The sequence below is a fragment of the Hydra vulgaris genome, chromosome 08 (assembly GCF_038396675.1).
Source record: "Hydra vulgaris chromosome 08, alternate assembly HydraT2T_AEP".
NCBI classification, from domain to species: domain Eukaryota; kingdom Metazoa; phylum Cnidaria; class Hydrozoa; order Anthoathecata; family Hydridae; genus Hydra; species Hydra vulgaris.
Window position 1 is genome coordinate 13,942,501 of NC_088927.1, and position 27,500 is coordinate 13,970,000.

The window sequence follows — 27,500 nt, forward strand, 5'->3', positions numbered from 1 at the left end:
CAAAAGAGACTATGCTGTCTAAATATATTTGGCAACTAAAAGAAAAAAATATTAATTTTAAATTAAACTGGTCTATCCTAAAAACTGCGCCTGCCAATAACAACATTTCCAAAAAATGTATACTATGTTTACAAGAAAAATTTGAAATTATTACTCATTTAGATCAAGAAAATTTACTGAATAAAAAATCAGAATTAATTTCTAAATGCAGACATGAAAATAAGTTCCTTTTAAAAAATTATAAAAACAAATGACCAGTCCAATTTTATCCTAATTCTAAAGAATTCTTTTCATGATTTTTTAATTATCTAATGTAGTTGATGCAACTTCCTGGACGCAAAATACTACAGTTATTACACAATTAATTATAACAATTCCCAACTTCCTGTGAAATAATTTTTCTATAATTTGAAAATTTTTTTATGTTTAGACATTCTTCCTGATGAACCTACTGATGGTGAAACACAGTGTTGAAGTAATCAAAAATTAGATAAGTGTTTTTACTAATTTATTATTAGTCTGTTCTTTTAGAACATTGAGCACTCTATTTGTAGAATACACTAACATAATTTATAATTTATATATATATATATAAATATTTATATTATATATATATATATATATATATATATATATATATATATATATATATATATATATATATATATATATATATATATATATATATATATATATATATATATATAATGCAAGTATGTATATATATGTATGTATGTATGTATGTATGTATGTATGTATGTATGTATGTGTGTATGTATGAATATATGAATGTACAAATCTATATTTGATTCTTAAATGTATAGATTATCCTAGAAAGAGCATATGAGTTCCATATTTCAATAACTTTTAGGAACCTAATTAATATCTTAAAAATTCCTAATGTTAATGTAGATAAACAAGATATGTTAAAAAATAAATTTTCAATTTAGCTTTATGTTTATTTACTTAAATTATATTCATAAATTACCTTCACTACGTAAAAGACGACTTGCATTGTTACAAAAATAGATTTCTGCTATTCTACATGGAGTTCTTCCAAACGAATCAAGCTGGTTGATATTAGCCCCATGACTAAGTAAAACACTTATACATTCACAATAATTCCGAGATGCTGCAATATGAAGAGGAGTGTGACCATCGTGAGCTTTTATATTGATATTAGCATCAAATCTTAATAGTTCTTTAATAATTTCTGGCCTACGAGCCAAAACCGCTTCATGGAGAGGTGAATACCCACATAACCCATTTAATGTATTAATTTCAGACTGATATGCTGTTTGACTTAAAAAAAACTTTACATCATTTAAGTTTCCAGTCTTGCATGCTTTATGTAACTTTGTGTAATCCACTCTACTCATCTAGCAGATTTTTTACTATTGAACAAGTTATAACAATAATTTGAATGTTGGTATTAGTTCACGATTCACAAAATTGTTAAAGAATTTGTAGGATATATAAACACTTTTATTGTGTGTATAAATTTCAGGGACAATTAACTCTCTTTGAAAAACTTATTAAATTCAGATTTACTGTTTGTAACAACGAAGAATGTTTTTTGTGAAACTGTAAAAAATGACGTTATTTTAATAGGAGATTAGTCTGAAAAGCAGCCTTAATTACGAGTACAAGCTTACATTCAAGGAAAGTTTATTATTTAGTATATCATAGGTTTGTGTTCTATATGTACTTTTCGGCCAGTACATCTAGTTTCACTTTCGAAATTTAAAACCGTTTCGAAATTACGCCTGAAACGTGATAAACACGTGTTTGTCACGATTCAGGCGTAAACCTTGATTGTAAATTCGTAAAACCTTGTAAAGTTGATTGTAAATTCGTAAAACCTTGATTGTAAAAACCTTGATTCAGGCGTAAACCTTGATTGCAGATGTTGTAATAACCCATTTACACCGAAAATAAAACAAGTTTTAACATTGGTATTTTAAACATGCTTTATATTTTTTCATCAAATAAAATGGTTAGCAAAGGTTTCTCAAGTAACTGTTAACCAAAGATTCCGAAACTGTTACCCAAAGGTTACGCAGAGGTTGTTTAAATAAAACAACCTCGCGGTGTTGTTTCAAAAAGACATGATAAAGAAGCAGTTTATTTAAGTGGAGATCTGATGTGAATAGGGTATAAAAGGTTTTTAAGTCAAATTTAAATGTCGTGTGATTTAGTACTGGTTTTATATATTCGTCTGGGAACTTAATAGAGTATACTACGTTTCCGTGACGGCTAAACCATTAAAATGAATAATCATGCTGTTAAGTGTTTCTGTAAATATTAATAATTGACTTTGTGTTATTGAAATCCTATTCTTGACATGTGTTATTCCTTTAGTTTTAATGGATTTTAAACACGCAACAAAAATCTATATCCAGCCAGCCCGGAGCTGTCTGGCTATAGAAAACTGGTCATCAATTTTAGGCTTTAGCCCGAAAAAATCAAGTTACAGAAATTAATACAAAAACAATACAAAATATTATATGTGTTTATATTTTACATAATATTTAATTTAGACTTGTATGCAAGTAAAATGAAGAGCAAATTAAATAAACAATTTTATTGTTTTAAAAAATTATTTTTCACCTAGCTCCTTGCAACCAAAAGTGAGGAATTTTGAACTTTGATTTAAAATACTTTATAATTTTACATACATACTATTCTTATGGGTCAAAATAACCCTAGAAAAAAATTGGCACCCCATGGTTCACTTTGGTTTCTGGTTCACTTTGATACATCATGATTTTTTGAAACCAAAACTCAATCTTTGGGAAATCATTAATGTACATTAAAAACAGCAATGTTGAAACGTTGAACGTCGACAAGTCGTTTTAAGACGACATTTTTTATCCCATACGTTTCTATCTTCTTAAGTAGGATCTAAATGATCTAAATTGTCAAAAGCTTTGAATAGTTCAACAAAGCTAAATTCTTAACATATTCTTTTAAAAAAATCATTTAAAAGAGTGTTTATTTTTAAAAAAAAACACTGTTGAAAAGAAAAAGTCATTATTAATACTAAACTCGTAATTTTGATGAAAAAAATTCATTTACTAATTTTGTTTCAATGTTTACTAAAAAAGAGATTCAGCTCATGCGGTGGTAATTCAAATACACTGAACAAGCTGGGAAATTAGGTAGGAAATTAAAAACAGATTATAACAACTTATTAAAACTATTTTAAGCCTAAACTTGAGCGCTGATATACTGCAAAAGTATAACACGAAATTCTTAATTTTAATTTTCTTTTTAGTGTGAAGTAATAAGTAATTTCGTAATATATATTCAAAAATTATATATAATTTTGTGATAAAAAATTCAAAAATTGTACTCATTATAATGACTAAAGCTTGTATTCATTTTAGGAGAACGTCGTGTAGCTTCGGACGGCTGGTAACTCCGGACACTTGATGTACCGCTAAAACTAAAAAAGCTATGTGATTTTAAATACTATAAAAGCATTATTTGAGTGAAAATATTACATATGCAAAATAATTATCATAATATGCTAAAGCAATTGGCTGGGAATGCAATATATTGTTTCCTACCACCAGAAGAGCGATGTATCATCATATCATATTTGATTGACATATTAATATATCTAACTTTTATGTAAACTAATAACTTTTTATTGATTAAAGATTTTTATTTACAACACTTATTTAAAAAAAGATTCGCTTAATACTTTAATTCACTGGTTTTAAAACTAACATTTGTGTATAAGATTTGATCGGGTGGTATCGGACACATGTTTGGATGGTGGTTCCAGACAACTTAATCCATTTACACATTAAAAATGAGCAACTTTTTTTTATATAAATGTAAAAGTGTACTTTTAACAAAGTCTTTTGACACTTTGTTTTCTGTTATTACTTGTGTACAATCTATTTTTTCCTTAAGGTGGCTCATATAGAAAAAAAAAATTTTAATAGAATAAATTGCAAAGATTCATATATATTTTATTGTATTTTTGATGGTATAGGAAACTCGAACTTCATTAAAAAAACTGTAAATAAAATATATTTTAGGCAACTTTCAACAAAATCAGAGTTAAAAAACGCAAATTTGAAAAAATTCAAAACAAAGTTTCTTGATTAATTTTGGTTTAAACTCAAAAACTTTTTGGTTATAGCTTCATTACATTATTTTCATTGATTTCTACTAAAAGAATGAAAAAATAATTAAAATATCAAAAACAAGACACAATACTTAAAAAAATCACAAATCTATACATAAGAAAAAACAGTTGTTGTGTTATAAAAATTGATAAAACTATTTTTACTTTATCCTTTTAGTACATCTGAAATCTTAATGATTAAGGAACATACACTAAAAATTTCAGCCAAAAAGCTTTTTTTAATCTCGAGATATCATGTTTTGAAGTTCAGAAAAAGAACAAAATTAAAAAGTTATGAAAACCATGACCAAAGTTTTCCGATAAATAGAAATTATTAGCAAAAAAATGAAACTGATCAATAAAAAAGTTTAATTAAGGTAATATTAGTAAGTATTTTATGCAAAATGTATATAATTTTCTGAAAGAATTATAAATTTTGAATCAAATGGTGTATTAAAAAAAAATTAGGATTTTTTTTTAAATTGAATATTTTTTCTATATGAGCCACCTTAAGTATTCGGGGTAACCCAGCTTTCCTCTAATGAGAATAAATATATGAGCACATTATTTACATTAATTACATTACCAATAACATTATTTACAATCATTATATGAGTAAATTATAATAAGTACTCGTTATAATCACCAGTGGTCGATGTTATAAAACGTTTTACCGGCGTATATGCTACTCTGGCAGAAATTTGACTCTCGGCTGTAAAAATTTGAGAATTTTTACAGCCGTGAATTTAGAGTCGTAAAATGCTTTACAATTCAATGTTATAAAACTATTTCGCATCAAGTTTTGTAGATATCTATGCCCTGAATTTATTTTTAGAAACCTATTGTTCGGATCAATAACATTTTCAAGACATAAAAGGTTGTCAAAAACAAAGTTTTTTTGAGTTGAAAATTCAAAAACATTCCGAACTACAGATTTCTTCAACTAAATATTCATATCTTTGGATCTTCAATAAAACTTTCCGTTGGTTCCTCCGCCGGAACATTTTTCGACGGGTAAACGTTTCGGCAGTAGCATTGTAAATTTTCCGGTAAATTTTGATTCAAAATATACCAGTAAGATTTAACTGTAAATTTACCGGTAAATTTTAATTCGAAGAGGGTAAATTTTCCTTAAAAATAAGTATAAAAAAATTTCAAAACTTACCAGGCGGTAAATTCTCCAAATTTTCTTGTAAATTTACCGGAAAGTTTTACCTTCACAATACTATTCGGCTGTGTAAAGTTTATCACCGGTAGTTTATGAAAATGTTTTATAGCATTGACAAAAATCATTTATGCTAGTAAATTTTACTACTGGTAGCAACTTACGCCAGTAAAATATTTTACAACATTAAACCCCTTGTTTAATAAATTACCAACAATCGATCCCCCTTTTTTAATAAATTTTCTTTTTTTCACGCAAGCTTTATAATAAAAATTGAACAAAAGTTTTATTCGCTGGTCTAGACTGCTTCTTTTTTTAAAAAACAACCCACCCTAAAAATTTTCACAGGCTACGCTTAAAATCCAGTGACGGATCCAGGATTTTTGGTGAGGGTAGATGTTAATACCAAAAGTGGTCAGCGTAATTTAAAATAAAAATCCTAGGTTTCTTTCCCGGTTGTTCTTTGCTAATGGTAATCTAGAATAAAATTACCACACATCCCATTTGCAAGTTTAGGGGCCCTTTTGCAAATTTATGCAGCTTTTTTTTTTCTTTATAGTTATACCAAGAGGAAAAGTTTTAAAGATTTTAGAACACTAACGAAAGGTTTTAAACGTTATAATATATATATATATATATATATATATATATATATATATATATATATATATATATATATATATATATATATATATATATATATATATATATATATATATATATATATATATATAAATTAGTTAAAAACACTTATCTAACAATTATCTTCGACTTGAAGTTTCACCATTGCTGGATCATCAGGAAGAGTTACTAAATCTCAAAAAAAAATTCAATTTATAGAAAAAAATATTTTACAGGAAGTTATAAATTATTATAAAAAATTTTCAATTACTATATTTTTTTGTTAACGGGAAGTTACAGAAAGTAATTATATAGTAATTATATTAATTCTTAATTACTTTCTGTAACTTCCCGTTAACAAAAAAATATAGTAATTAAAAATTTTTTATAATAATTTATAACTTCCTGTAAAATATTTTTTCCTATAAATTGAATTTTTTTTGAGATTTAGTAACTCTTCCTAATGATCCAGCAATGGTGAAACTTCAAGTCGAAGATAAAAGTTAGATAAGTGTTTTTTACTAATTTATTATTGCTCTGCTCTTTAAGAACATTGAGCACTCTATTTGTAAAATACACTAACATAATTTACATATATATATATATATATATATATATATATATATATATATATATATATATATATATATATATATATATATATATATATAAATTATGTCAGTGTATTCTACAAATAGAGTGCTCAATGTTCTTAAAGAACAAAGCAATAATAAATTAGTAAAAACATTTTTCTAACTTTATTCTTCAACATCATGCTTCTCCATCAGTAGGTTCATCAGGAAGAATGTCTAAACATCAAAAAGTTCAAATTATAGAAAAAATTATTTCACAGGAAGTTGGGAATTGTTATAATTAATTATGTAATAACTGTGGTGTTTTGCAATCAGGAAGTTGCATCAACTACATTAGATAATTAAAAGATAAATAATGATTATTAAAATATTAAAAGATAAATCAACTACATTAGATAATTAAAAGATAAATAATGAAAAGAATTCTTAAGAATTAGGGTAATTTTAGACTGGTCATTTGTTTTTATAATTTTTTAAAAGAAACTTACTTTTATGTCTGCATTTAGAAATTAATTCAGATTTTTTATTCAGTAAATTTTCTTGATCTAAATGAGTAATAATTTCAAATTTTTCTTGTAAACATAGTATACATTTTTTGGAAATGTTATTATAGGCAGGCGCAGCTTTTAAAATAGGCCAGTTTAGTTTAAAATTAATAATTTTTTCTTTCAGTAGCCTAATTTACATATATATATATATATATATATATATATATATATATATATATATATATATATATATATATATATATATATATATATATATATATATATATATATATATATATATATATATATATATATATATATATATATATATATATATATGCATATTAGGGTGGTTCTAAAAACAACTTTTTTTTGAAAATGACTGCTCGCATCTCTTGAATATGTTGTATATAATAAAAAAATTCTGAATTCAAAAATTAGTCCCTAATATTATTTAAAAAAAGTCATGTTGGATCTCAAACGAACAAAACTATATAAAAATTTTTAAAATATTAATCATTTTATAATTAAGTTTTTATTTTAGATTTTGTGAACAGAAAATTACGTCTTTTAACTTAAAAACGAAAAATAGAGAATTTGACAAGAATTTTAAATTATAATTTTTTTTGTCGATGTTTTTTTATAAAATGAATACCATTTTTGAAATTTTTATACAATTTTGCTTCGTTTGAGACCCAACAGGACATACTTTTGAAAAACTTTTTATTTAATAATACTAGGGACCGGTTTAATCTTCAAGGGTCGGTAGCAACCCCTTAAAATATTTTTTATTGAAAAAATTTTTAAATCTGAATTTTTTTTGTTATATACAATATATTAAGGGGGTGCTGGCAGTCATTTTTAAATAATTTGTTTTTAGAACGACCCTAATAATATATATATATATATATATATATATATATATACACATATATATATATAATATATAATAATATAATATAATACAATTATCTGCAATAAGAAAAAATTAAATTTCTCATGAAGTCTGTCTAGCAGACTTGAGCAGATGCCTGTTCGGCGACAATGAACTTGTCATATCGATTTTTGAACTCGTTGACGCTTTTGAATTGATAACTTGATTAGGCAACTTATTCCATAAGAATACAATCCTGTTTGTAAAGAAGTAATATCTAGCTTGGTTTTTTGTAAATTGTCTCGACAGTCTTAATTTAGAGCCTCTAACATTACTTGCAAGTCCTTGTGCTAAAAGGGAATGTGGTATGGCATTGATATGAAACCAATTTACTTCATTAAACCCCTTGAATGCTTTAAAATATTGTATCATGTCCCCTCGTTGCCTTTTTTGTTCTAGAGTTTGTAAATTGAGATAAGTTAGATAAGATAATTTCTTATTGCTGGAACAAGTTTAGTTGCTCTATTCTGGATGGCTTCTAGAGCCCTAATGTCTTTTTTTTGAAAAGGATTCCAAACAGATGCACAGTATTCCAAATGAGGTCGAACAAAGGTTGTAAACAATCTAACAAAAATTGGCCCCGTCCAAGATTTGAATGTTCTCTTAAGTATACCAAGGATCAGGGCCGGATTTAGATATGTGGAGGCCCTGGGCATATATTTTGTGGAGGCCCACTCTACCTTAAAAACACAAAAAAGATAACTCTATATATTTTTAATAACAGTGATGCGCATTTCTTAAGCATCTTAAATTAACATAGTTGAACCATATAGTTAAATAAAACACTCTACCATAAAAACACAAAAAGTTAACCATAAGCGAGACTAGGTTTTTTCAAACCGAGACGAGTCCGAGACGAGAAATTTAACAATTTTTGAAAACAAACTTATTAAAATCCAAGTAAAAAAAAATAAAATGAAAACATGGTTTTCACAAATAGACACAAATGACATTTGTCAAATGTAAACAACTTTTTCAAATATTATTTCAGAATTTTTTTGCCAAACTTTTCCAACAAGACAATGTTTTCTCTGATTAAGATGATTTGTTCTACTTTTTCTGGGTGTAGGTTGAGTCTGGATAATCGGACAACATTTCCACCTGAGCTAAAAACTCTCTCTGATTTAGTTGAACTTGCTGGAATAGCTAAAATTTGTCTAGCTAATGAAGAGAGTTCTGGCAATGTATTTGAATGCAATTTCCACCAATCAAGAATCGGAAAGTCTTTTTTGGCATCAGGGAGATATTCATACTGGCATATTTCGCTCAAAATAGGATTCAGTTTAGATGTTGGCTCTTGTGTTTCAAGTCTGACGTTTAACTTGCGCTTCAGTTTTGAATTAGGGGACAAATCTGCTGAAAGGACTATGGCAACAACATTATCCTTAACCTGTAATGCTAACCGTTCTTTTGTTGTTTGAAATTTTTTGAAGAGCTTCAAGTGAAGTTCCTTTAAAGCAGGATTTAAGTAGTTTGCTGCAGCACTCAATATGTTTCCAGTGTGACAAAGAGGAAATCTTTTCTCAATGCAGCTTTTCAAGTTTTTTGCATACAAGACACCGTAGCCATTTTTTCCATCCGTCTCAATAAATTGATCAATTTTGTCATGGATCAAATAAAGAGAACCGGCGACAGTGTTAATTGTTGGAATAGACTCAGCCGACCACGTTTCTGAAGCTTCTTTAAGTGGTGCCAAAATTTCTACTGCTCCCTCGATTGATTTCCACTGTGATGCATTGATGGTCTTTGAAGAAAAAATATCTTCATTTGCACATAAGCTGATAATTGCACTCTTTAGATGTAGGACCATGCAATCCAATTCCATCTTGTGTCAAGAGATTGGCGTAACTGTCTAAAATTGATTCCTTGAGCGTCTGATTCTGATTCAAGCAAATCAGCTGCAACTGTTGACTGGTGAGTTAAAGAAGCCAAATCTTTGCATGTTTGCAACGCATCATCCATTCCAGCAGTCATTCCAAATGAGTCTCGAACTGCACATTGCAAAATATCATTGCTGCACAAGTATTGGTCAAGGCGCTTTGACAATTTGACTGCAAGTTTCATGTTTCTTGCCTGGTCGTTCACGCAGTACATTGGCAAATCAGCAGGCAAATTTAGTTCTTCTAAGAAAGAATCCAGCTTTCCTTCATTTAAGATACCGGTGTGTCTGCCTGGGAACTGTTGGACATGGGGTGTCCAGTGATGTAGTCTCCAATTTTCGTCAATAGCATGAAAAGTCCAAGAGATGTAGCTGTCCTGAGCTCTAGAAGTCCAAAGATCAGAAGTAAATGCAGCACTTTTTAGATTTGGCGTAATCTCCGTTATTATGCTCTTCATTCCAGCTTGAACTTCTCTTGACCGAATTGAAAGCTTTCTTGAATATGTTGTTCTGTGATGAAGGCTCAGTTTAGGGTTTGCAATGTCAAACAATTTCTTGAAACATCTTCCTTCGACTGCTGAAAAGGATGCCAGATCAGTGCAAAAGTAATCCAGCATTGCAAAGTCAAACTGTTTTTGAATGGAATTGTCTTTGTCATATTTGGACTTTGTTTCAAGCATTTCGACCATGGTTCGTTGTTTCTTCTTAGGAGGAGGAAGAAGAGAGTCGTCAGTTTTTTCAGAATATTCAACGTAATCTTGGCTGTGTTTTTTTTCGAGGTGACAATGAAGTTCGCTTGTGTTTCTATCTTTTGTTTTCAAAGACTTTTTGCACGCCTTGCATTTAGCACCGTCACTTGTTTTTTGAAATCTCCAGATTTTGTTTTTTCTTGGTGACATTTTTGATCCTTGAAATGAAGCAAGAATATTTCTTTTCAATATGAACAATATGTGTCAAGTTGAATTCCACTGGTAAACTAATGAAATTAAGTCGAAAGTGCACCATTTTATACAAAAAGTTTTTTTTTAAAATCTAATTAAAAATATTTAATATCTAATTAAAACTTTCTAATTAGATTTTTAAAACAAATCTAATTAAAAAATCTAATTAAAAATCTAATTAAAATCACGGAGTCAAAATATTAATTAATTAAAAAAACAAATTTTTAAGCATTTTGTAAATTATAATAATTTTTAATTTGGAAAATAATATAATATTTAAGTCTCGTTCTACTTCTCGCGAGAATTTTCTATTTAAATTATCCTTATATTCATCAACCAATTTTCTTGCAGCTGCTTCTATCTCATTGCACTTCAGTGAATCCAGTTTTCTCAAAAAGCCGAAAAGAGAACAGGTATTCTCATATGCTTTTAAGCGTTGATTCAAAGAGGTTTGATATTGATCTATTACAGGGAGAAAGTTCTGAACCCGAAATTTTTCAGATGCCGTAAGTCTAGCTTCTCCTGGTCCTCCATAATCTAATGGAGTGAGCCGCACGCTTTGATAACGCTCGCGTGCTTTTACATGTTCATCAGTTCCAGACATCTCCTTCCTTTTTCCTCATAATCACGAAAATGCTCTCGTTTTTCACTCACAAAACTCTGCAGAGACTTCAGTGCTGCTATGTCTGTGTTCAGATCTAGTTTGGGATCTTGTAGTATATGACTTGTAGCATTACTTCGAGCAAGAATGGTGTGCCAAAATGCAGCATAGATACCAGTTTCCACAATTTGCCATGAAGATCATTTGCCTCGCAACGTGCTTTAGGTGTTTTATTTTCATTCTCCAATATATTTTGAAGTGTATTGCGGATAGGATGATATCCAGCGATAAGAGCTTTTACTGCATCGGATCGGCAGGACCATCGTGTTGTAGACACCCTTTTCAGTACATGCACCCAACCAGATTCCACACTTTTTAGAGAGTCTGTGAGAAGTGCATAACAACTTGTGGAAGCTGTGAAGAACACATACAGTGCCTCGACAAAGTCAAAAAATGCTACTGCTGAAGCACAACATTTGCTCGCTGCTACTCCAACCAGATTTAGTGAATGTCCAGCACAGGGTATCCAAGTTGCGTAATGATTTACAGCAGACACTTTAGCTTGAAGGCCAGGGTATCTTCCACTCATAGCTGAAACGTTATCGTAAGATTGCCCACGACAATTCTGAATGTCAATGTCATGATCTTCAAGGAAATTCATTAATCCACGAAACATTTCTTCCGCTTTGTGTCCTTAATTCGGCAAAAATTTCACGAATCTTTCAACTGGTCTATCTTGTTCCATATATCTGAATATTAGAGTTAGTTGATCAACATGACCTTCATCAGCAGTTGAATCAAGAGACACTGAATGGTATTTCGACAATTTTAAGCGTGAAATGATTTCGTTTAAAACTCGATTGCCCATTAGTCTAACAAGTTCTTCACAGACAGTAGGTGACAAATAGTTTGTATGACCAGAACCACGACTGGCAAGATTTTTTATGTGTTGTCCTAAGAAATCATCGTATTCTGCCAAAAGTTCTAGTAACCCTAAATAATTGCCATTGTTAGGCGATCCAATCGTTTCATTATCTCCACGAAGAGCGAGGCCTCGTTCACATACAAACTTAAGCACACTGATTAGTCGTTTAAGCAGACTACGCCAATAATGTTCACGTCGATCCATTTCATGGGCAAGTTCAGAGTCTATACGTCCAGCTTTTTTAGCACGACTTGCTGTTTTCCAAACAGCTTCAATATGATCTTTGGATTGCTCATGTGAACTGAGCCGATCCGTAACATGTTTCCAATCACAGAAACCATCGTGTGTAAATTAGGATCTCACAGTACCCATTAACTTACAGAAAAAACAGTAAACTTGATCATTTGCCGGAGAAAAGCAAAGCCAAGAACGTTTAACAACTTTTCCATTGCGATTCGATCGCTGAAACATTGTTGGTGTACATTTCCGACTGACGCTGTTTGCAGCTTTCTGGATTGCTGATTTATCATTCAAAGACTTGACATCACTGTGGTAGAAATCCATAGGGCCTCTGCCAGCCCAGTAATTGATGAGTTCTGCTGTGATTTTTTTTTGGCCACCTGCTAGTGTCATCAGCTTGTATATTCACTTGACTGCCTTGACATTCAGGCAATTCTTGCTCTTAAGCAATGTCTGTTTTCTCAACATTCTGGCTGTCCTCGGGATTTTTGAAAGCAATAGACATACTGCATGATGAAGCTGGTGTCTCATTTTCTGTAGCTGATTGACCAGTTAAGAATTTAGTAATTCGAGGTGTTTTGTTCAATTCTCGAGCCTCTCGTTCAGAATGTTCCTTTGATGCTTTCTTTTTTGCAGCACCACTTTGAAAATGTCGTGGACCTTTGTGTCTGTCAGTGTCCATTAAGTTTATCTAAATATAAATTAAAATAAATATTACAAAAAATCAAAAGCTTATTTAATCATTATTTATTCTAAAAAATACATTATATTATAAAAAAAAATTATAAAATAGGAATATTGCATCTGAATGTTTAATAAAAAATTGGGAAGGGAAGGCTTGGAAGTATAACGGCAAAACAACAAATGCTTTTGTTAATATCTCATTCAATAATATTACAAAGTTTATTATTAAACTTTATTAATAAATTACAAAGTTTATTATTAAACTTATTTTATAATGTTTATTTATGATAAGAACCATTATTCAACCAAATTAAACACATGTCTTGATCTAAATTTTTTAATGCGTTAGGGTTAGTATTAAAAACAAATGCGTTAGGTAAAGTATTAAAAACAAATCTCTTAAAATAAAAATAAGTTGATTATGCCCTAATCCTAGTATTAAACTGAATTCTTATATTAAACTTAATGTTTAAACAAACAACTTAATTCTGTTATTAAACTAAATGTTAAAACAAACAACTTAATTATTATAATAAACTTATGAAGTTTTGCAGCGACCATGCGGCTAAAGAATCAACAGAAAAAGAAATTTTAGATGTAATCTATGGAACGCCAAAGCTGCCTTAAGTGCGTTAAGTTCATAAGTTCATCATATAATGTAGTGAGCACATCATATAATGTCGTGAACAGATCGTATAATGTAGTAAGCACAGCGTTTAATGTATTTAGCGCAGCGCATAATGTAGTTAGCGCAGCGTATAATGTAATCACCACATCGTATAATGCAACGAGCGCATTATATAATGTAGTCACCACACCGTATAATGCAATAAACACAGCAAATAATGCAGTGAGCACATCACATAATGAACTGAACGCACTTAAGGCAGCTTTGGCGTTCCATTGTAATCAACGGCCAGTTTAAACGCGACCGTCGTATGAGAATATTTAACTGGTTAAAATAAGACAATCAGATTTTATTATTTCGGCACATAGCGTTTCTTCATAGTCCCAAATTTAAGCCTCCTAACTAACTCAATAATAGTTAGCGATTGTTGTATTATCAACAAATAAGTTTATATTATTGTTAAAACATAGTGATTAGCGATAGGTAATAGCATAGAAACTTTGCCTTGAATGGAAGTCAAGAACTCAATATGATATTAAAACTGAATATGAATTAAAAATTACAAAAAGATGAGAATTATTTGAATAGTTTTAAATTATAATCTGAAGATTGCATGCAATTAACATTTAAATAAGGCTTTGAATGTTGAAATTCAAACAACTAGTTTCAATTTCACATATTTATATATTATATTCAAACTTTGAATATAATATATAAGTTGAATATAAATAAAAGATGATTTATTTAAACAGAATAATATTTTTTCGGTCTCATATAATATTTTATTTAGATAAATATATTACTTTTGTTATACAGTTTATCATGGTATGTGCCAAAAAAATTTGTATGGTTGGTATATAATTTTAGGTGCTGTTACTTTACTATAATTACATTACTTTATTGTCATTGATACATACTTTAACTCCACGAACCACAAAAAACATGCATAAAAATTCTATGACAATTTTATGTGGAGGCCCCTAATTGTGGAAGCCCCTGGGCAAATATCTACAATGCCTACCCCTAAATCCGGCCCTGCCAAGGATTATATTTGCTTTATTTATTGCATGTCTGATGTGGTAATTCCATTTAAAATTACTCCAAGATTTCGCTCAATTTTTGTTGTTTCAAGGTTAAAAACAGCTCCAATATCATATCATATCAATATATATATATATATATATATATATATATATATATATATATATATATATATATATATATATATGTATATATATATATATATATATATATATATATATATATATGATATATATATATATATATATATATATATATATATATATATATATATATATATATATATATATATATATATATATATATGTATATATATATATATATATATATATATATATATATATATATATATATATATATATATATATATATAAATATTGTTTAAACTTATAAAAATATTTTCTAAAGTTTTTATTTAAAATAAAAGTGCAAAATAAAAGATAGTAAAAAAGTTCAATGCAGTACATGGTATCATTTTCATTGCATCGTCTTTACCGCCATCAGAAAGATGTAATGCGAATAATATATTTTTTAAATCGTTTTTCAAACCTTAAACCCTTATTCAAACTTTTATGAATGTATTAAGCGTTTATGAACTTAACTTGTATAATACTTTATGTTTTAAGTTTTGTTGTATGAACAACCCAACATTATATGTTTTTAAAGATCTATATACCTTTAAAGTAAAGAATAAATATAGTTTGCGAAATAATACAAGTTTTAATTTAAATTATCAAGCAACTTATGTCTGGAATAAAATTGTCCAGCCTAAATTAGATTCATCTATCTCTGTTTCTGTTTTTAAAAACAAATTAAAGTATATTATTTTTCAACGAATTTCAATATTTTTGGGAAAATATTTTAACCATTTATTATTTCCAATGCTTTGATTGTTATTTTGTTATAAACTACCTGTATTATTTTATATTATATTTATATTGTAATTTTATATGGTTCTGGCGACAAAATCGATATGATCTTCTTCCGGATTCCAAGTTTGTTTGTTTATATTACACAACATGTAAATAATGTAAACTAAAAAAAAAAATTTTTTTTTGTATAGGTTGCATCAAAGAGAACAAAAAATGAATGAAACGTTGAGTAATTAAGATTATTAGATAAAGAGCGCGGAATAGTTTTAAGGCTTATCAAATGGTGTTCTATTTTAAAACTTCATTTTCAAATTTTTATAAATTCTGGGGGGTATAAACCTTCCCCCCGATTGATGCATACTCGATATCCCCTCTAGATCCGTCACTGTTAAAAGTATGCATTTAAGAGAAACTTTCTGTAAGAATCAGGCAAAGCTCAATAGTGACCCTCTTCAAAATCACTAATTTTTTAATATGTTGTTGATATTCACACTAGAAGCTCAATTCCAAAATTTTTACATAAAATTTTCATTGGTTTTTTAGATATTAGATGTCAAAGTTTGTCTAAATTCTTAGAAATATTGATTAAATGGTGTCGTAAGCATTTTTAAACTTAAAAGTACAAATTAAATACTTTAAATTACGAATTGCATTTGATTATTGTTTATTGGCTAGTTAAGACTTAAAAATTATAAATTAGATAAAACAAAGACTTTGGCCTGTCTAAATATCATGCATCAAAAGTACGCCAAAATTTTATTTTTTAGTCTTGTTGAATCTTCGTTTTTATCTAAAGCCGGGTGAATCCCATAATTTTTTTTTAATTATATATCTTCAACTAGTTAATTACCTTAAAATATAAAAAAAACTATGGGCAAGTAAAGGCTTAGTCGCAAAATCCAACTAAAAAATGAAAGTTTAGTCATTTGGCGCATTTTGCGTGGCCACATAATTGCTAAAGCCCTGGGTTTACAAGAAGTAGTATAAGAAAAACGTTGTTCTTTTAATGATCAAAACATTGTTCTTTTAATGATCAGATAGAAAAATAATAGTTGTGGCGTATGCGCATACTTCATAGTTATTCAAAAAAACATACATGTTGTTTTACAGTTAATTTCTTAACTTATTTTTTAAGCTCATTTGTTCATAAGTTTGTTAGCTTCTTCAAAATCATTTGTTGCTAAGAAGAAATCGCAAGCTTGATTAATTGGAGTCGGGGAACTTATTCTACATAAGATGTTGTCATCAGAATATAAAATACTATCTTTCTGGTTAGGCCATCGATAACACTTTTTTCCAAAAGATACACTTTTCATGCAGTCAACCACAGCCTTCAGTTATCTGAAAATATTAAAACAAATTTTAATAAATTTATAAATAACATAATGAAACATAATACTTCTATAAGAAATAATGATTTAAATTATAATATTGTTATCAATGCTATTAGCTTTTAACTTTTTAGTTTTTTTGTTTACCTCTGCATAACTCCTAGATACCATTGATTTTTGTGAACATTTGCCATCCAATCATCTTTCTTCCATATAACAGAAAATTCAGTTGCAAGTTTATGTATTTCATCTTGATATTTCTCGGCTTCTTCATCTTCAAATTCATCGTTATCATTTTATTCAGTAGTCGGTGCAGTCAATTTTCCAACTCTTAATAGATTACTCCATCTGGAAAACAAAGATCTTATTTGTTGGCTTGAAACGAACTCATCTGTGGTAAGATGTTTTCTTATCAGTGTATTAACTTTTTCTGGTGACATCTTCTTTCCTTTATTTTCTCCATTTATGAAGTATTCATAAGGTAGTTTTTTCTGCTTTATGGAAAAACGAAACGTCTTTCTTGTTGGTAATGCCCAACATAAATTTTTGAACTTTTGATAGTATATACTGTTTATTGGGGTAGATGTGATCTTAACCGATGCGGTTGTACAATTTGAATAAACTTGCGAAGTTGCTTTCATCTTTTCAGTGTAAATCTTTTTTACTTTATCTAAAGAAGAAAATTCTTCAGATCTCTTGTGCTGCTCTATCAACATATGCCCCTCTAACTCGATAGTTGTTTCAAAATATTCCATACAACCTGTCTCCTGGCAAAAATGTAGTGTATTTAAACCATGATTTCTTTTCTTATTTTTTCCCAGAGTTTTTCGCTGAAAGTTTCTTTAAGTACTTGTGAATGGAACAATCAATTCAATTGATGGTTCAGCTGAAAGGTTGTTATATAGCACTTAAACTCCTTCTGCAATTTCATAGTATTGCCACAAAGTCATGTAGTCTTCTTGGAACTCATAGGAGTGGTAGTTGCTTATATTTGGAATTTTAGGACCTGTTAAAGTAACATTCTCAATTTTTGCAACGCTAACCATAGCGTTTTTGATGCCATATCCGTATTTCTGCTTTTGCAACACCTTCTACTGTTACTATGTCGTTGCCAGCATCTACATAACTTCTCAATATTGTTTTAGCGGATGCACTTTCCCTATCGCATTGGTCTTTTCCACAGCAAGGCTCATTAAAGTCGTACCGTAGAAGTTTAAAATTCTTATTTTTGCAGAGCTTTTACATAGATTCGACTAAATAATTAGCATCATAACAGTTAGCATTATCTGATTTCGCAAAAATATTTACTATTTCTTGCTCATCTAGGCAAAACTGATTTAGAACTGATTCAGCAATAGAGATAACAGAGGAAATACCTTGATCGCATCGATACACTATTGTTAGGTAAACGTGTTTTTTGAGAATGTCTTTTTTTTTGTTGTAAAAAAAACATCTATGTGCATACTGATGCCTTTCTTTCCAAAGTAGTCCTTCTGGCTCTCTCGAAATTTCATGGGCAATATTTTTTTTGAATAGTCTTTCAACCAAAATTCTGATTTGTCATCTAGTTGTTTATATGCATCATTCTTTGCTTTTTTTTGCTGTGAATCTCTTAGTAAGTGCTTCATATACTCTTTATTAAACATAGTTGCGAATTGTTCAAGTATTGCAAATGCGTTCATCCCAGCAGCAGCTGTGTCATTTAAACCAGCGAGACATTTTCTATGAGAAGATTTAATTGCATTTAGTATTTGCAATAAACATAATTCGGACAGAGGTTTGCATCCAATTTCTTTGCAGCTTTCGCAATATAAAGCAATGGTATGTTTTTAGCTGTTAAAATAGCACGGGCTACGGTTTCAACATCACCACTGTCATACTTTATTTTGGAAATACCATAAAAAACGTCTTGTAATAATCCACTTGAGACGAGAAAATCTAAAAAATGTTCACATTTTGGAATCGAAAGTCTACTTCTTGTAAATAAATTTTTTTGGGGTAGTAGAAAACCATTTTGCAAGGATTTCCACTTTCTGGCAAGTTCTATTTTATATTTTGTGCAGGTAAATGTGTCGCATTAAAATTGCTTTGTGTATTTATTATGATCAATAAATGCCAAAATTACCAGTTGATTTGTTGCGTCACTGTTGTTATACATTTCCACGAGTTTTTTAATTTCATCCAGAATTTCTGTTTCGGTATTTTCATTTCCTTTAAGCACTTTCAAAAACTCTTCCGATTGACCAGGTGCAATGCATTCTGCAAATTTATTTCTCAAGGTCCCTTTCATACGTTTATATTTCTTTCGCATTTGTTGCTTTGTGGATTCATTGATAAGCTCAAGTTTTCTTTTAAACTGGAATTTAATTGGACTGGTCCCAAGACAATCTGTAATACTTTCTCTGATTTCATTTAAATATTGAATTCTTCTTGATTTTGTAAAAACTCATCTGGTATAAAATCAATATCATATGCTGCTGATGTAGATTCAAGTTCAGTTTCTATTTTTGTTTCTTTTTTCTTTGTCTCGGAATAGTGTTCTTTTCAATGACGATCACATATAATTAAACCAATTGGAAAGTATGAACTATAACAGGACAATATTTGAAGTGTCATAGATATTGGTGTAGGTTGCCCTAATGTTGCTTTCTTCCCTGTTTGTAGTTTGTGATCAGGGTGCATACAATTTTCCTTGTTTCCATCCTATTCCTAATGTGTAGCGATGATATGCACATATTTTCTCTACATTGTTAAAATTTCTGCTTAATCGATTTTCAATCAGAGATTTTTCGTTCCAATGACAAGCTAACTCATTGTTATTGTTCCAATCACATTTTCATTGTTCCAAACTCATTGTCATTGTTCCAATCAAAGCTAACACATTGTTAAAATTTCTGTTTGATCGATTTTCAATCAGAGATTTTTCGTTCTAATCACAAGCTAACTCATAACTCTTTAATACCTTAAAATTATTATTTTGTTACTATCTTTTTTATTATTCAAAATCTAAGTACTAAAACCTAAATTTAGCATTTACAAGATACAGTTATAAATCCATTTAAGTAAAAGTTTTTACTAAAATTGAAAAATTACCTTTTGGTTTGTAAGATGTGGTTGTATATTTTCAGTGAGTTGGCTTGTTTCAAACATTTCGTCTACATTTGGAGTAGATCGCATGTAAGGTCCACAATTATTCCATTCAAAGCAACAAGATGTTTCGTAAGAAATATTTTTTCCTGACATTTAAACAAATGTTTTTGAAAAAAGTAAAAAATATAAACTAACTATACACACACAAAACATCGGTTGGGTTTATAAAGTGATTTATCAAATAAAGTAATCATACTCAAAATCATACTCAAGAAAAATATTCTTATTAACCTATATTATTTATATTAATATAAATAAGATAGGTTAAAGGTCAGTACCCATTTTTGAAAATCAAATTTTACTGTAAACCCAGGGCTCTAGCCATTATGAGGTCACAAAAAAAGCGCTAAATGACTAAACTTTCATTTTTGAGTTGGATTTTGCGACAAAGCCTTTACTTATAGCCATATGTTTTTTTATATTTTAAAGTACTTAACTAATGAAGATTTATAATTAAAAATAATAATTATGGAATAATCACGATTTTGGATGAAAACGAAGATCAAAAATGACAAAAAAAAAAAAAATCATTTTTCGCGTATTTTGAAGCATGATATTTAGACAAGGAAAAATATTTTATTCACCTGTTTTGTTAATTTTTGGTCTAAAATAACCAATAAACAATAATCAAGTGAAATTGGTATTTGATAGCATATATTTTGTTCTATTTTCAAGTTTAAAAATGCATTTGACTGCATTTGGTCAATATTTCTATAAATTTACTCAAACTTTGAAATCCAATATCTAGAGAACCAATAAATATTAAAAAAAAATTTTTGACACTGAGCTTCCAGTATGAATAGCAACAACATATTAAAAAATTAGCAATTTTGAGGAGGGTCACTCTTAAAAAGTTGTATTTTTGCCTGATTCTTACAGAAAGTCTCTCTTAAAACTGCATTTAAAAAAAAGTTTTAATGGTGCGCAATTTGTTAGAAACTGTTAGAAGCGCAATCTAAAATATATTTAAAAAAGGCAACAAATTTTTTTCGAGTCACTAGTTAGTTACTATTAAAAAAATTTTTTAGTCGTTAAATAGTGACTACTAAAAAACTTTTTTATTACTAATTAGGGACAATTATAAAAAGCTTTGATTAGAGTTGGTGGCCGTTTTAGCTAAAATGACCATAAATCCTGATTAAATTAATTTTTACTCAACACACGATTCCTTTTCCATTGAATAAAAACAAATTTCTATAATTATTTTTTTTTGTATAAATTATAGTATTTGTTTACCGCGAACAGAGAAAATGTACACACAGACGGTTCGGTGTCTTTAAAGCGAAACTTTTAAAAGCGAAACTTTTAAGAGCGAAAATTTTAAAAGCGAAGGTCGGGAAAGCGAAAAAGTTAAAAGCGAATGGGATGGGTTAAGCGAGAAAAAAAAAATTAATAACATTGGTAACATTATTTTTATATAAATGAGTTAATATTTAAAAAGGAAAACGCAATTGACTATTTATATTAAAATTGCTAATTTTCAAAGGTCATATATTCTAGACAAGAATAAGTAGACAGAAGACTAGACATTTTTTATAGAATTAGAGAAATCAATTAGAAGTATCGAACTCTCCTTTGGGCTTTATAAATACAACATAAAAAATGACTTTTATATGTTGTATTTATAAAGCCTGATTTTCGACTTATAATCTATAAGTCAAAAATCACAATATAAGTCTCTATAATACAGAGACTTATATTGCGACCATTATGTATGGCGTTATCTTGATCAATGTTGTTACACTTGAAATATGTTGCTGTACCTTTTAGGTATTTTGTTTGGCTACAATTTTTTTATGATGTTGTTTTGATTTGATTTGTTCCTTAAACAGGAAGCTGCACAGTGTCTTTTTTTTCCCAATTTGTGTTCAATTTCAGCAATATTTTTGTGTCAAAATTATTTAAAATTCATTTACAGGAGGTAGTGTAAGATTATTTTATTTTTGACTACTTTCTCATTTTGCATTGTGGTTGTTTTTATTTTTTAGAGCACTTCAAGGATATGATTTAATCAATAACTGGATGCATTCTTTTTGGTTGATGCCTAAAAGATTTTTTGAAGGCAGTTCTGCATTATGCATTTTATTGTAGTATAAAAACATGCCAATAATCCAAAAATTATTCTGCGTAATGTTTTTTGGATCGTTTGCATGTAAAAATAAAAATTCAGTCATTAATTGTAAAAAAGATTCTGCTTAAAGGAAAAAGGCTTATAAAGTTTCAATTGTGATGATTGACTGGTGAGAAACTTATTTACTTTTTATGCTTTAACTAAATGATTTGTTATTGTTAATAGTTATGTTATGAATTGTTTGTGACCTAAGTATAGTAAAGTTTTTTTTCTTCATTTGCATTACTTAGCATAAATATTTAATTATTTTTTATACAGATTGGTTGGTAATAGCCTTTATTATCTTATTTGTTTGATGTTCGGTATACTGTTATATGTTTTTGAACTAGATAAAATAGTTTTTAAAACAAATTACTGCAGGCTGCATGAATCTAATTTTAGTTTACTTCTTTGGAAATTTTATATCATTTATTTAGTTTATTGTATTATAATTTAAGTTTATTGTATTATTATAATTTTTTTTACAAAAAAAATGTGTAAAATGCATAACATTCCAGCTAATACAATATGTTGGGCTAACATTGGAAATGTGTTTTTTTTTTAAACATCTTTATTTCCAACAAGGCTGTAAGCAACTACTATTACAGAAAAGATGAAACTTGTAGAGCAAGATAACAAATAACAGAAAAATTAATAGATTGTGAATTATATGAATCAGGAAAACATGATGAAGCAAGTGAAAAAAAAAAGTTTAAGGAAAAAAACTAGACAAATAAGAATTTTGGGAGCACTTAGAAACGGTCATAGTAAAACAATTAGACTTTATTGAATGATGAGTAACACAAGAATAAATTTTAGTAGATAGCACAAGAGACGCTAGCTCTTTAGAGCAGTGTCCATTGTGTATTTATAAAAAATAGAAAGAGAAGCAACATGATAATGTTATGATGGTTGGAGGTTGGCTGCAAGAGCAGCTCCTTGTTTGCTGCAAGAGCATGTCAAGGTGCAAAAATAATTCATTTTTGCACCTTGTCTAAAAGAGAAAAGGCATCACTAGGAGATCCACCCAAGATATGGCGAAAGTGTTCCAAACAAGGATGGATTTAGGATTTATAGAGATAAGATATTTATAGAGATGTTTGCATTGATGTATGCTTATAAATTTAAAAACATATTATAAGTTGACAATATATTCAAAGGCTGAATTTTAGTACAATTTTTATAAGCAAATGGTCTTTGAACACTACCAGTTTGGCATTTATACTTCAAGGGTTGTTTATTGTAAACACTTTTTTTTTTCCTATGTTCTATTTATTTTTTTATATAAAGCTAATTTAAAAAAAGGTTCATAGGTTTAGAAGCTTTAATACAATATAATAAGTTTTGACACTTCTGTTCTGAACAAGAATAATTTATTAAACATCATATGAATTAAAATATCAACTAGTTTTTTAACCTCTTCTTCTTTGCATAAAAATTGGCTTAAATGTAGAAATAAACACAGACCAATAATGACAGTGCTTTAGCTCATTCACCTAATTAAAATACTCAAAAAACCATATTGCATATTCAAAGTGCATTATTACTGAGTGCAAGGAATCTCAAAATTAAACACAAAATAAAGTAGATTTACTTAAGAACATTAAAATCTATCAACATTAGCCCAAAAACTACCCCTATAAAAAAACATAGAACTTCAAAAACATACAACTACAATATTTTTGTAAAAAATCAGCAAAGAACAATATTTAACCCAATGAAATATAAAGAAAACATTATTTCTTATAACAGATCATAAGCATAAGTGATCAACTTGATAAACATAAACTGATAAAAGCTTGCCTTAATTTACAGAAATAGGAATATTTGTAGATATTATTATCTACTAGATAATAATTTATATTAAAAACTAACCTTCATATGTCTCTTTTTTAAGTATGTTGTGTTGATATATTTGCCCTAACTTTTAGTTTATGACTAAAAATTTAAACATCAATTCTTGAGGTTTAACTATCTAATCATTTCTAAAAGCATCAAGGGTAAACAGCCTCACCATACCTAATCAAAATAAAAGAACATTATTAATTTGCATCTTTTTAATTTTAAGAACAATTTTTATTTAAAAAAAGAAACAATCTTTTGCTTGAAATGTAATGTATAAATATCAAAAAAGAAATTAAAACGAAATAATATCAATAAGATATTATGCAAGTCTATTTTTTATCAGATAAATTGTAGTGCAAAAATAATTTTTATGGAAGATTTTATACCTTTTTGTCGCACTGTAATATTACTCTCAGCTAAAATACCAAATAAATAAATAATTCTAAACTATATACAATAAGTTTTTTTATTTATTTAATTTAATAAACTCTAACTGTAACTATTACTCTCAGCTAGAATACCAAATATATAAATAATTCTAAACGATAACTAATAAATAAAAAATAAAAACAATTTAAAAAAAAATAAATTTAAACGCCAAATAATCTATAATATAACATTGAAGTAATAACAAAATCACAAAAAATTATCTCAATAATTACATTGTTGTTGTTGTTGTTGTTGCTGCTGAATTATCACGATACTCGATTTCCCGGTTTTCGCTTTTAAACTTTTCGCTTTAACGTTCTTTCGCTTTAAAACTTTTCGCTCTTACGTTCTTTCGCTTTTAAACTTTTCGCTCTGACGTCCCACTACCCACACAGACAGACGTATACTTCCCATTCTTTTTTAATATAATAATATATAGCAGATACTATTTTTAAAAGCGTTTGTTGAAACTAATGATTTTTTTTAAATCTTTTCATAATTTTTCAAAATTTGTTTTTCAATAACATTTAGAGTCATCCGTATAAGCTTATTTTTAAAAAAAAGTCGATTTAACATTTTTTGTTTTAAAGCGTCAAAAAGTTGTAAATATGGATTGCTAATTGATTATATCACTATTTTTCACTCTTTGGCATGACATCTTTTAAAACATTTTTTGACGTGTTTGCTAGGTATTTTTTGCGTAATTGGCTCAAAGTAAAATTTTTGATTTCCATTAAAATCCTTTTATAATAATTTGAAAGAAGGTTGTTATCTGTCAAATATGTCTGAGACATTTTCTGCCGACATAAAATATGTCCCACATATATTCTATCAACATATTTTGACATAATTTTATGTCTGAATAATTTTCTGTTGACATAAAATATGTCAGACATATTTTCTATTGATATATTTTGAAATAATTTTATGTCTGAATTATTTTCTGCTGACATAAAATATGTAAGACATATTTTCTATTGACATGTTTTGGCATAATTTTATATCTGAATTATTTGCTGTTTGATATTCTTGAAGAAAAATCAATCTAACAAATTTTTTGCAATCAATTATGCTTCATAAAACTTTTACTTTAAACCCTATAAGCAAACATCAGTTGTTTCATAAAGGTCTTTTTCTGCCCTTTTTAGCGATGTATCATTTGATAGTATTGACTAATATTGATATTTGTTGACTTATTTATTGATTATGACTTATTTATTGATTATGACTAATATTGACATTAAAAGTATTAACTAATATTGACATTTGATAGAATTGACTATAAACTACCATTGACTAGTATTGATGCATCATTACTATTGAATTCAATATTCAATACTATTGACTAGTATTGATGCATCATTTGATTGTATTGATTAGTATTGATTAGTATCCCTTATTAGAATGTAAAAACCATCTCAAGCTGAGTTTTTATTACTGAAAGTGGTTTTTATTAGTATGACTAAACTTAAAATGATTCTTTTGATTAAAATAATAACAAAAAATAAACTTTTTCAGTTATTTTTAATTCTTAGTTGATCCTGAAAAAGATTTCATTATGAAAAATTGAATTCAAAAGATTCTATGAAAAAAATGACTCACAAAATTTCAAAAAATTCGTGCCCAATTAAATTCATTTAAGCTGAAGAATTTGAAATATTTCGCAAAAATTATATTCAGCTCATTAAATTCATATTAAGAAGACTAATTAATAATTTATAACTAATTACGAATAATATACTTTTAGTTATAATAGTTATGATTTATTTAACAATAAAATAGTTGACAAATGCATTATAACTGCATAATTAACTGCCATAAACTTGCATAAAATGTTTTGAGTGAAATATATATATGGATTAATTATTTTTTTCGTTTTCCTTACAATTTAAAGTTAAAAATGGAGAATAGTTTATTGAATGAATCAACTATTAATTAAAAATAACAGAAAATGTTTCTTTTAACTATTATTTTAATCAAAAGAATAATTAAAAGTTTAGTCATACTAATAAAAACCAGTTTCAGTAATAAAAATTCAGCTTGAGATGGTTTTTACATTCTAATTAGGGAAATCGCCAATATTAATCCATACTAATCAATACTATCAAATACTATCAAATGATGCATCAATACTAGTCAATACTATCAAATGATACATCGCTAAAAATACTTTGTCAATACTTTCAAATTATACATCGCTAAAAAGGGTAGAAAAAGACCTTTATGAAACAACAAATATTTGTTTATAGGATTTGAAATAAAAGTTTTATGAAGCATAATTGATTGCAAAAAAACAACAAATTTGTTAAACTATTTTTACTTAACTCTGTAAATTAAACTGAAATGCGCAATAAATTTGTTAGTTTGATTTTTTCTTCAAGAATATCCAACAGCAAATGATTTAGATATAAAATTATGTCAAAATATGTTGATAGAAAATATGTCTGACATATTTAATGTCAGCAGAAAATAATCCAGACATAAAAATATGTCAAAATATGTCGATAGAAAATGTCTGACATATTTTATGTCAGCAGAAAATTATTCAGACATAAAATTATGTCAAAGTATGTCGATAGAAAATATGTGGGACATATTTTATGCTGACAGAAAATGTCTGAAAATATGTCGACAGGTCTGCCAGACATATTATGTCGTAACAACCCTGATTTGAAATTTCTAAAATTAGGGCCACATTTAAAGTTTAGCACCATTAAATGGTTTTATAATTAATGTCAATGCTGCTCTCTCCTATTAAAAAATTTAAATTATAGTTTTTTTTAAATAACTATTAGGTTAATATAATAATACTATATCAATATATATATATATATATATATATATATATATATATATATATATATATATATATATATATATAT

At 28.0% G+C, this 27,500-nt stretch overlaps 2 protein-coding genes across 2 annotated transcripts in view; both read right to left on the bottom strand.

The window, feature by feature from the left end:
* The window catches only part of LOC101237119 (leucine-rich repeat serine/threonine-protein kinase 1), a 72,198-nt gene extending 70,327 nt beyond the window's left edge, over positions 1-1,871 (bottom strand). The window contains exon 1 of the mRNA XM_065803127.1: positions 989-1,871. Within this exon, the coding sequence (XP_065659199.1) occupies positions 989-1,379 (391 nt within the window). The 5' untranslated portion in view covers positions 1,380-1,871. The remainder of the gene's footprint in view (positions 1-988) is intronic.
* A 10,186-nt stretch (positions 1,872-12,057) lies between these two features.
* On the bottom strand, positions 12,058-12,921 carry LOC136083040 (zinc finger MYM-type protein 1-like). The gene is made up of 2 exons (XM_065802448.1): positions 12,669-12,921; positions 12,058-12,542 (listed from the first exon to the last, which is right to left on the bottom strand). The coding sequence occupies exons 1-2, from the start codon at positions 12,919-12,921 to the stop codon at positions 12,058-12,060; spliced, it is 738 nt and encodes a 245-aa protein (XP_065658520.1).
* Between the last annotated feature and the right edge of the window lie 14,579 nt (positions 12,922-27,500).

Coding starts and splice junctions, on each gene's coding strand:
- LOC136083040 (XM_065802448.1), bottom strand. CDS start 12,921: ATGACACTAGCAGGTGGCCAAAAAAAAATCACAGCAGAACTCATCAAT. Junction 12,543..12,668: donor TCAAGTTTACTGTTTTTTCT/GTAAGTTAATGG, acceptor TTTGGAAAACAG/CAAGTCGTGCTAAAAAAGCT.